Consider the following 12,860-nt stretch of genomic DNA (forward strand, 5'->3'; position numbering starts at 1 on the left):
AATAATTTCCTATTCAGAGCACCTGGTTACATAATTATTTTCTGTTCTCAATATTAATAAAACATTTAATATGATCTTGTTCTGAAAAGACAGATTCTATATGCTGAGTAACCTATTTGAGAATGTATGCTTCTAACACATTTTATTTTGAATCAAAATTAAGACTTAATATGTTTTCTGACGTAACTTCGCTCAGCATATATTGCACATTCGTACAGTAGTTATTAAATCATACAGATGGCAGATTGCACAATTTATAAGAAAAATCTGTTTACATATGTGCATTTATTTATTAATTTTATTTTTTTGTAATTCTGCTTTTAGATAATATGTAATAAATGTTGTAAAAATAAATTTTTTGTTATAATGTGTAAGATACAAATAATATTTATTTATGTTGTGATTAATGTTATATTTTTTTCCCATAACTACAGTTGCATTTTACTAAAAGCTAAAAAGCAAGACTTCTATCCTTTCAGGAAAATACTTTTTTTGGGGGAAGTGAAAGAAATCAAACTGGAAAAGCACTAAAAAAAAAAAAAAAAAAAAAAAAAAAAAAAAAAACTTATTGTCTAAAAATTGTTTAGTTTTTTTATTCCTTAAGTGCTAGCCAGTTGGCCACTAGGTCATGAGGCCACGTGCTGTCCAGTATTTTTCCAGAAGACAATTGAAATGAGATAATGTGAGCAGTGCTCATATCCTGTCTAGTTGAACACAAGATACACACAACTAAAAATTATAGTTCCATGAGAAGCTTACATAATCTTTTGTACAAAGAGGTTATCTTATACTGGAACACCAGTATGTTGAAAAGAGCATGTTACCAAAATAGATTCTTAGAGAACAAATGAAGAGTGATTAAAGTTGGTAACCATACCAGTATATATACATAATGGAAAATATAAAGACACATATAATAACATAATATAGAACCCATACTTCGATATTTAGAAAGTCATTAACACATTCAACAGAATCTGCTTATCACTAAAGTAACTGCAGAAAAGATTAAGTACTGAACAGGAAATTCATAAAGAATTGGTGAATTTGATCCTTGTGAAGACATGTGGCAGCATATTTGGCATTGAGCAATCAGTACAGTTAGAGCTTCAAATAAATTATACATATTGATAACATAAAAGCAAAATGTAATTTCGCTTGTACATAGTGCTGTCTGAAAATCAGTATCCCAGGTGGTTTGTCTGTACCACCTGTGCATGCTAGTCAATGCTATGAAGATAAGATATATCTCTGCTGCATTAGGGCTAGCATTGCTCTATTATAGAAGCATTTTTTTTTTTTTTTTTGTCTTGAATTCATATTGTCCTTATTATGTGTACGTTGTACGTATACATTAAATTTTATGCATATTTATCATATTATTTCTTTCTAATTAATTTTAGGTAATTACTTTGTGGCCTTATCGAATACCATCAAAGAAAACTGCTTTTCGTAAACTGTATAAATGGAATAAAGGCAAAGATATTCGTGAGCTGTGTCCCAAATCACCTGGAGCTAGGTAACAATAAAATTTGTAAACTAAAAAATTATTGCATGCATGCTGTCATACATTTATATGTTATAATTGTGAAGGTTTTCACAAATAAGACAAAGCAAGTATTATAAAAAATAGCCAATATATAATTAATAGATACTTTACACTGTATGTCTATATTATTTTGACATTGTATAAAAGTTATGCATTCTCAAGTTAGATTATAATATAAAAATAATTGCATTAAAATTTTGTACATATTTGAAACACTTGGTAGCACATTATAGTTTTGATCTTGATTTATATTTTTCATATTTCTAAGTATTATTTTTGGTTTGTTTAAAATTTTTGTCAAAAATAAATTAAATCATTTGAAAAATATTTAAATCACAATGTTTTACAATCCAGCATGAAAAGATTATTTCATAAAATCATGCAATTGAGTAGTTAAAAATATGTGATTAAATCTTGTATTTATATTACATAAAAGTAAAAAGAAGAATATGAGTTCAAAAAGGTCTGAATGAATGATTTTATTTTTGAAAATAGAATTATATATTGTAGCATATGTGTATAAATCTTTAAATAGCAAGATAGCAGTATTTAATCATAATGTTAATCATATATAAAATGATGTAAGATTTTTATAATTTAATTTGAGCACAAACACAGAAATACTTAGTATTAACGAGAGTAATTGTAAAATAATATTGAATGCATAGTTCATTGTCTGCATTAGCTTACCAAGTACTGAAACTCCAAGAATAATAAATTACACAAGAAGGAAGGCAGTTTTTAAATTCATATTTATCTTTTGAAATTCAACATAAAATTAGGTAAAGCAATAATTGGTATGCATTATAGCAAAGGACTCTATCAATTTCGAAGGCAAGAGGTACTGGTCTCTCATCATCAGGAGAAAAGAATTTCTGAAAAGAAGAGAGCTGTATTTATACCAAAAACCAAACAAATGTAAACTCCAAGAATAAATAAAATGAACAGTTACTTCCCTGTTCATTTTATTGCTTGCCTTTTGGTATAAATACAGCTCTCTTCTTTGCAGAATTTGTTTTCTTCTGATTATAAGGGATCTGCATGTGTTGCCCTCGAAATTGATAGACTTTGGCTAAAACATATGTCAAATAGAATGTTGTTGCTTTGCTTAATTTTATATTTTACTTTGGTTTGTTTCTCTTCTGTTTTGATTTTAAATATCAAATTGTCTTCTCCAGTATTCTTTCGTCCCCTTCTTCTTCTTTATTTTTTTTAATTTAATGATTACAAATATTCAAGTAGAAATGCTTATTCTAATGTAAATTCAATTTGTTCACTCTAGGAACATATTGTAGAAAGCTGCTATTATATATATATATATAATTTAAAAAAAAAAAATGTAATGATAAAAAGGCAGTATTTAGCAAATACTACTGTAAGAAAAATCTTATTTTACTACATCCACATTAAATTATAATAACATTGCAATTAATAGAACTAAAGGATAGCAGTAAAATCAATGTGTCAAAAATAAATAAATTTGCTGAATCTAATACATTTAGTAAGGAAACTCTTAACAAATTGAATGAATTTAAGGTAGAAATAGCAATGCCTACAAAGCACTGTTCCATTTTTAGGTAAGTTTTAAAGATTTCCTGAATTCATATGTAATAAAATTATCTATAATTAGAAGTCTATATCTGAAATATATAGTTCTTGTAAAAAAAAGCCAATATTTCATAGAAATAAAATTTAATTATGCATTATTATTAATTGTGTTTTTTTCATTTGTTTAAATGAAAAATATATATTCAATAACATTTATACCTTCACAGTTTATAAATAAATATTATTATAATTGTTAAAACACAGTCTCTTTTAATATTTAGGGGAGAAGCAAACAGTGTATCTGAGGTGAATGGTGGATTGTCAGAAAAAGAAAAGCTTTTTGCCGTGAACAAACCTCGAAACCGACTGCGACGTAGAGCTACTGTGACTGGTGTCTCTCCAACAGCTCTCCATGCACCTGTCAGTTTGGAGGAATTAATTGGCAACAACTCTAAGCGCAAAGAATCAGTTTTGAGAACAATTTCTTATGATCCTAATAAAACTATTGATTTAGAAGATAATGTTTTTAAAAAAGAAAATCCTCAAAGCTGTACTCAAGAAGATAAAGGTGAAACTCAGTCAAGTGAAAGTAAAGCAAAATCTGATTCTCTTGATGATAAGGATATATCATCACCAAAAAGCAACTTCTTGCAGCCTCCACAGGAAAAATTTATGACAGGACATCTGAAACGCCAAGAAGCACTGAAGAACTCTGAAACTGTTGCACGAGCTGGTGTTGCAGTACCTTCTTTTCCTCCTTTGAGTACATCATCAAACTGCGCACCTCCAAAGCCTCCACACAGAACAGTAGCTCAGCCTCAGAATCACACAAGTAATGATGTAAATGCTCTCACACAAGAAGCTACACCTTGTGGCAGCCAAAGTCCTAAACAAAAATTTGCTGAATGGGTTAACAAACAGAAGAAAAAGCCAGAAGGTATGACTAAATTTTTCTGTTGTTACTTTTTTTTTTTTTACTTTTAAGTTTATTTGTAAGCTGAATTAAATTTTTAGCTCTCTAAATATGCAGAGGTCCTCTGAAGAAATACTTATAAAAACTTTAAACTGATATTAAAATACATTAGTGATCTGAATATGAGGGGATATTCTCTTCCTTAAAAATTCTGCCTCTGAAGAATTCTACCCTTCTTTTATAATAAATCTAATGTTTGAAAATGGAAATAATTTTCTATGCATTCCTTAGCTTTGTTATTACCTACTCAAATAATTTAATTTTCAGTGTTCCATTGTGTGTTTTTTTTCTTTAATACTCATTGCAAACATGTGAGAATGATAAAGTTAACTTACAGAGTTAAAAGTTGTAAACACCAATTTCTTTTGAAAGTAATTGAGTTTGTTTGTGACAGGAAGATTCTCTTATGATTCCATGTTAGGCAAATAATTACTACAGACAGATTGTGACAGAAACGTTTGTTGTCAAAAACAACATAACATGTGTAAAAGTAGGCAACGTATATGAAAGTAGCTAATAGAAGAGGCAGCAAACCAGCCAACCAGCAGAACCATAAATTTGCAGTATTTATAATTTTAACATTCTGCTTAGCATGTTCTCCTCCCTCCCCAAGAAGAAATAATGAATAGTATTTTTAGAAATAAATTTCGATGTTTTAAGTATCATGTTAGAAATAGATCATGGTTATATTAAGCACTTAAGGTATTTATATCATCATAACAACTAAACAAAAAATAATATTATTTTTAACATACACTGTATTGCTTAGGAAAATACAATCTGTTTAAAAAATATCTGGAAAAAGTTGTAATACAAGCTAAAAATTTAACATTTAGTATCTCTTAATCACATATTCTAATGATAGAAAATATACAGCCAGTCAGTGTACAAGAAACATTTTCCCTACAAACACCTGACTGCTGTGACAGTTTGATCTGTTTATTTGGTAGTGTCATTTGTATTAGCAAATTAGGAATGCCCTAAATACAAATAGAGTCGGTATAATTGACTAAGTGCATTCAATAGCTATCACACCTTCATATTTTGTGTTTAATAGCACATCACATTCAAAGAGGCAGACTGGTTATTTTGAAGAATTACTCAAGTTAAGGACAAAGACATGGCACAATCAGATAATATTGTTACCAGCAGGGCATATATAACCATTATGAGAGCAGTTTTTGGTCTAGGTGAGAATATATCAGATACTGAAGAGCATTTCAATTCTTTTAGTGCTCCTTTGCAGCGCTTGAATGGCCTATGAAAATAAGTCTCTGACTATTAGTAACTGTAATACTACAGCATTTTTCCATTTACTGGGCGTTTTTCAAGCTGTAATGCACATCTATATAATGCTGAATTTTTGAAGAAGAGGGTCCATCTCATCTAAATTTTTTTGGGTCTCTCATCTTAAGAAGTAGAATATGATTACTATTTTAAAAATATAAATTGATGGTTTTGGGACTCATGACTGTGGCTTTGTAGTGAAAATGGAATGAGTGGAAGTCCTCGTGACAGAAAATGAAAGCTCTAGTGACTGTGGCTTTGTACTTTCATAAATCTGCCTCTACATCTACACAGGACAAACATTTCTAAATAATGTCTTATATTATGACACAACTCTCCCTTTCCTGCCAGATCTTTTTGCAATCTACCCTGTATAGAATATGTTAAAATGCCAGTTACAGCCATCTCGCTTCATACATGAATTTATTCAGCAGTTACAGACTGTGTAGGTAAATTTCCAGGACAGTATTTGATGCTGATATGAGCACATGCCAAGATCATACATTCTCATGCAATGGCACTCAGAAGCATCTTTGTATCATGCTAATATGTAATAATTCTGAATCTATTATACTTATGCATGAATTCATTGCTATCCAGTTTTGATCACTTATTCATTTTTGCCATCTTATTACTCATGTCAAGTTTCATCGTGATCAAACAATTCTTGATGCTGGATCCTGTTGACACAAAACATTATTTCTATCATTCTGGCTATTATATACAGTTAGGTTTTTAAAATTATGAGAATTACAAGACATAAAAACTATGCCATATCAAACTTCAATTTATTACCTAAATTATGTGAACTAATACATTACCAATGTGTATTATGTGTGTGTGTGTGTGTGTATGTATAATTACAAAACAACCTTTTTAAAAAGCAAAATATAATTGTATAAATGTATCTAGTGTTGTCAAGCATTAAGCTGCTGAAAAATTATCAGTGAAGGCATAAAGTAAGAAATTTAGACTAATTTTTCATAATATATATATATATATATATATATATATATATAATAGTTAATAGTTAAAATAGTATATATATAATAATAATAGGTAAAAAAAAATATTTTTTGGGAAAAAAGTGTAGTATCATCTTAACATATGTCAATTGATGAATTTTTTTTTCATTCTGGTATCTGAAAATTTACTCATCTCCGTCTATTTATTAATTTGTTATTTTTATAGTTGGGATTTTACAACATGCCCTCACACTTTTTAGTCAAGATTCAAATGCTCAGCCTCTTTCACCAAAAGAAAGTGGCTCTCCTCGAAGCCCAAAATATAATACTGGATCTCCTAAAGCAAAGAAAACATCTGGAACTATATTTCAGTTTCCATTTAGGGAAGGGAGGCCATCACTTTCAGAGGTCTGGTTTTAATATTTTTTATTTTATAAAATATATAGTGTTCATTCCTTAAGAATAAAATATAATAGTGTTCATTCCTTCAGTCTTTCAGTTTATTATCGAAGCTGTCTACATTGGTTATCTTCCATTTAAAAAAAAAAAATGCTTTGTAATGTATGTGCCTTTAAAAAATTATGTGCTCCAGAACTGTTGAGATTTGGCAATTTCAGATTTTGGAAATTTCCAGATTTTAGATGATCAATTTAAATCTAGTAGGATAACATGAAGAAAGTATGAAACAAAAAATATTCTGTAGTAATATTTCTTTAACAAAGGGTTATTTTGCATAAAGAAAGATTTTGTCTGAATTATTACCACATGAAATCAAAATGTGAATTGAAGCTGAAATGGCAGTGTCTTCTGGATTTAAAACTATACTACAGATATTCGCCATTCCATTAATTGACCAATGAGTGAGGCATTGTTATTGCAATGTAAGACTTCAGTTGTATCATCTTCATTTAGCATTTTTTCTTGTTATACCATAAATCGAAAAATTCTGCTTTTTATGTGTGTTATCTGAAAACTTTCAGATTCATGAATTTATCACCATCATGAAATTTGATAGAGCTCACTATATATTAGACCAAGAGTTTCTTAAAATATTTGCAGACACATTCTCTCGTGATCTGATAATACCCTACTCATCAGGTTTTATGCTGAAATGTTTCTAATTTCTTGGGTGATGTTGTTGTTGCATCAGTTTTTAAAAAAGCAGTTTTAGATCTGCATTTCAAAGTGTGCAAAATTGCGAAATCCATTGGCTGGTTAATGGATGCACAATTTTAGGAAAAGAGTACAATTCAAGTGCTATCATTTAATGTAATGTCTGTAAACTGTAATTTTGATGAGAATAATAATAGAATAAAATGATAAGCTGACTTCAAATCAGGAAGTTAGGGAAGAGTGAATATGCTGTATTAACTGAATCAAGTTCCTCAAAATCTGATTCTTTTCCCTTTCCTTGCTATTATGCAAACAAAAGGAAATTGATATGTACAAAATCTCATTCCAAATAAATATGTCTGAGGATTCACTTATACTTAAGGCCAAATAGAAAAATTTCAACACCTTCACCTTACACATAGCCATTCAAGGGCCAGAAATGTTAATTATATGCAAATAAAATTAATAATTATGCAAATAAAATGTGTTCATAGATAATTAAACACTGTGTCATTTGATGTATTATCAGTGCCATGGTGCGATTTCCTAGCCAGCAAGTGTTTGAAAATGACCTATAGGAGTCTCAATTAGTTGGTAGAAAATACTTTTTTATGACCTTTTTTCATCATTTTCTCCAGTAGGTAATTCTTCATTCTTAGAATCTGCAGAAAAGAAATTGCTGATAGTCCAGATATTAGATCATTTTGATACTAGATATCCAGACTTTATATGCATGCATATATCTGTAGTGTTTGTCACAAAAATTTATAATATTATGAAATAGTAAACACAGTGCATTTATATTTCATAATAAATTATATTTGCATTTAGTTTTATTTTATTATAATAATTGTGTTATATTTGGATTTATTATTCTTGAAAAATTTGTTTCAGAAGCATATAATAATCAGAGTAGCATCACTCATAGAATTGAACTCACTTTATCCATATTCAGAAAAATACCCTGAAAACTTCATGCCATTGATTTTTAATAACTAAAGTTAAAAGTATGCACAAGCTGCCATAAAGAGTATTATAAAAGTTTGAAAGTAATGCTGAAATCTTAATTATAAAATTTTAGCAGTACTATAAGCCTTTATTTCTGTTATTTGCACATGTTTGTGTTATTGTAAACATGTGCTGTTCTTCTTAAAGCATAATTTATAGTTAATCTGTAAAGTTGTTATGTATTAAAAATAATATACTGCAAGAATTTTCTGAAGTGCTGTGATTGAAATTATAGTCAGGATTCTGTTATAACATTTTTCAGAAATCAGAATAAGGAACATTAAGAAGTGTTATCAATTTTATCTCCTACCTCTGAACTACTGTTGGCTTTTTTTTATAGTCTTACAGACATTTAGATCAAAATTTGAGGCCTGATTCTCCTAAATTTCAAAAGAATTTAATCCTACTTCAAGGAAGTTTCTAAGTGTTTCTCAGCATATTTTGTCATGTGAATCAATATAATTATTCCATCTGTGTAGATGTTCATAATTTTTAGTATTTGCTTTAGCAAATGTTGTACTTTAGTGAATATAGAACATTTACTTAGTAAAAAGTGCTTTCTTAACCCTGCGTATTGAAGCTTCTTTTCATCTACCTCAAAGGGTATCTAAAGTATATTTAAATATAAAAGTGTCAGTTTATTCACTATTGTGAAAAACAGTTTAATGATGCTGTTTCTAGAAGTTGAAAAAATTGTATGCAAATATGAGATTGTTTGAAAATATCCCTTAAAAAGTCATATCAATTTTTAAACAGTAAAGATCACAGCTTATGTAAAATTTATATTTTAGAAATAGATTGTAAGTATTAACCTATTTGAAAGGAATGCTGTAATCTGTTAATTTAAAAATCTGGATATATAAAGTTTATTTTTAAATAAAGATGTTACAAATATGTAACTAAAATTTATAATATAAAATATGAATTATAATTTAAAAAAATTCTTAAGTAGATAGGAAATATTTCCTTAGACGTTGCTTCTGCTATAGATATTTTTAAGAACATCATATTTCTGAAGTATTTTACACTTAATTCTCAAAAATGTATGCAACAGTTATGTTGAAAATAAACTGCTGTAAGTGAAATATTTTCATAGCAAATTTAGTATTCAGTAAGTGATATAATTTTGAAAGATTTTTTTTTTCTCCCTTTTAGTTACGAAGTCTGAAAAGAACTGCAAATTCAAAAGTTTTCAGTGAAAGGTAAGCCTTATATGAACTTTCTGTGATTTACCCCCTTTCCTTGTGAGCTTAATTTGTATTTCATTAGAAATGTATGATTGGTAAACTATTTGTATTGCCGTAACTTTGCATATTTACTTAATGATGAAAGAATATGCTTTCTGTTTCTTTTTCAAAATTTTGGATTACAGTTTGTGTACAATAAAAAATATTAACTATAGTCATTTTTTTCTTCCCACAGAGTTAGTTCTACCACAGTTGATAAAAGTGTCACATCTCCAAAACAAGTGAGTATGCCTATGCTGGAAGGTTGCCCAGTATGATAGAATATATTATTATTATGATTATTATAAAGCTTAAGAATTATAGATTTGTTTTATTTGATATCCTGCTTATTTGCATAAGATTTCACATTTTATTCATAAAAATCACTTAATTTATCACTGAAAACTATTACATAATAATGTAATATTAGTTATCTAACAGTTACAACCGTAGTAGATTGAATAATTATGCAGTCAGTTTACATATTAAAAGTGTCTTCAGAGTTACTGTAATGCAGCCTTTTAGGTTTATTTATTTACTATTATTTTTTTATGTGCAAGTTCATGGTCAAAGAAAAAAAAAAAAAAAAAAAGTAGCTATAGATGATGAGGGTATATGATTATTTTTTTCCCATATTTATGTGAATTTCTCCAAAGTGCATGTCTGTTATTTACTCAACAGCAAAATAAAATGAATGCATATATTAATAATTATGCAAATAAAATATATAGGAATAATTACCGGTCTTGAGAATTTTATTAGAGCAAAAAGTTTCTGAATATACACTAAAGATCTGGAATTTACGCAAGCAAATTTTTGTAGATATTATTTGTAAGATCATTTTTAATACAACATTTTTGTTTCTTAGTAAAATCTGTCTTTAAAAATGATTTTAAAATTTTTTTTTAGCTGAATTCTAATTATTTTTAGTCACTAGTATTTTTGACAGCTGAAAATTTTTGGAAAATTATGTAATTCTATGTTGACTGATCAAACACAAGCTTACATCTATAATTCTATTCTTATACCTTTTTAAAATTTATATCACTGATGGCCAACAATAGATCATCCAAGAGCCAATTTATGAGTCAGTGTTAAAGCCACTGGTGTGTGTATGTTATTCATGCCTTATGTTTTTATTTTAGTATCTAGGAACAATGATGCTGTACTTGTTTAATTGGAGTAATAAATTTTGATTACCATATTTTTACTAATTTTTTCATCCAAAAATCAAGAGGATAAAATTATATGAATAATTTAATTTTTAAAGGATGTGGTTAAAGTAAGAACATAACAAATGAAAAGTGTTATGAGTGAACTACAGGTAACTATCACAATATTATTTCTTTAAAAGAAACTTACCTTCTAATAAAGATGCATAGTAATATTAGCATTACAACAGCTAGTAAAATATCTTCATTCCTACTTCCCTGAAACTTGAATCTTGACTGTTGTTATTGCTGTCTGTGCTACTCTTTAGGCCTCAAATCATCCATAAATAATTAAGATAGCATGAATATGCAGTTGACCCAGTAAAATCATAGACTGAATATCAGTTTGTGTTTACTTAGCTCTAAATGGTCATTTCTTGTATTAGTTTGGTAAGTTCAGCATAGAAGGATAAGGATCAGCATGACCATTGCAGGTACTGTGCAAGCATTTGTCATTGTCAAGAAGACAAATTAGTCACTGTATAGATGAATCCCTTTTAAAATTTAGGGGATCTTCTCTAAACACATTGAGGAAGGGGAAAATTATGTGTAAAATTCAGAACTTTCTGCTAAAAAGCTGTGGTGGTGTTGGGGAGAAAATATGCAAGAAATACAATATTTCAAAATATCCCTGAAAATTTTGCAGATAAAACAACATCCATACTAAATGTAAAATTATGCGTATATAACATTATTTACTTTTAATTCATTGACTATTATGAATATACTTTTCAGAAAAAAATTTTATGCCATTAAATTTTAAAGCTTAAAATGCTATAGGAGTGAAGAAAATGTTGTCAATTCTCAAAGCAACAAGTGTTTTCAATTATATGCTGTCAGAAATTTAGTAATGTGCAATATATCTGTATATCTGTGAGGTGTACATTTTCAAAATACATGAAAATATATTTGCATCAGAGGATGTACCTGTCAGTGGTAAAATCAGTAATAAATTTTGCTAATTTTTCAAAAAAAAAAAAAAAAAAAAAAAAAATCTTTTTGAGTCTTAGGAGGTGTGCTAACCTGCAGTGACCACTACTGATTTGGATGTTTGTTGCTGAACATACTGTTTAAATTAATAAATAAATCTAAAAAAAATAATAGTTTATTGCTAAAAGTGTAACATATCTGAACACAAGAAATACTTGTAAAAACTAAACTTTGTATACTTTTTTCATTCAGGAGTTTAATAGTTTAACAATTTAATATTCTATGATACAAATTTATTTTAGTTGGTAAGGAATAATTACTAAACTCATGTGAATGCATGCTTTTAATTTAATTGTTCAAATATTGTGACATGATTACTTACAGATGGATTATTGGAGTAGATTTGAATTTGATTAGTTCTGTTTATTTTTGTGTGTATTTAAAATATAGCAAGAAATGTGTGAAAAATTATATTTATTTATTGAGTTTATTATTCTGTTTATTTTTGTGTGTATTTAGAATATTTTATTTTTTGAGAAGCAAGAAATTTGTGAAAAATTATATTTTATTTATTGAGTTTTATTATTTTGAATAATTTTTATTTATATTTATATATTATTTTTATTTATTTATTTCGTTCTGTTCTATATTTTATAGAATACTTTGAATAAACACAATCAGATGCAACATAAGAGGCCAGGTAAATAAGTAAAAATATTTGTTCTCAATGACATTTACACAGCAATGCAAAGAACCTTTTGTAATTTTATATGTCATCCTTTTGATATTGAAAGTAATTGGTAACTGATTTAAAATGAAATACAAGTAAAGTACACTTAAAGTACAAAATATAATTAAAATATAAATAAACTGTGTCAGTGCAGTTAAAATAAAAATAAAATACTTTTAATAGTGTTTTTAATTATTTTTAATATACTTGCATTTTATTTTAGATCAGGGCCTATGAGAATGCTAAACTCAAGCCAATAAGTTTTTAATGCTAGTAATTTTTGTGGTATAGTGCCATAATAGAAATTGTTATGAAACTAT

At 27.9% G+C, this 12,860-nt stretch overlaps 1 protein-coding gene across 1 annotated transcript in view; it reads left to right on the forward strand.

Moving 5' to 3' along the window:
• The window catches only part of LOC118199652 (uncharacterized), a 41,065-nt gene that overhangs the window by 12,376 nt on the left and 15,829 nt on the right, over positions 1 to 12,860 (forward strand). Inside the window, exons 9-14 of the mRNA XM_085823564.1 lie at positions 1,404 to 1,519; positions 3,379 to 4,034; positions 6,549 to 6,730; positions 9,599 to 9,645; positions 9,866 to 9,911; positions 12,468 to 12,510. Of these exons, the coding sequence (XP_085679690.1) occupies positions 1,404 to 1,519; positions 3,379 to 4,034; positions 6,549 to 6,730; positions 9,599 to 9,645; positions 9,866 to 9,911; positions 12,468 to 12,510 (1,090 nt within the window). The remainder of the gene's footprint in view (positions 1 to 1,403; positions 1,520 to 3,378; positions 4,035 to 6,548; positions 6,731 to 9,598; positions 9,646 to 9,865; positions 9,912 to 12,467; positions 12,511 to 12,860) is intronic.

The sequence above is a fragment of the Stegodyphus dumicola genome, chromosome 9 (genome assembly GCF_044657685.1).
Source record: "Stegodyphus dumicola isolate Sdum_Otavi_A_Nest chromosome 9, ASM4465768v1".
Taxonomy (NCBI): Eukaryota; Metazoa; Arthropoda; class Arachnida; order Araneae; family Eresidae; genus Stegodyphus; species Stegodyphus dumicola.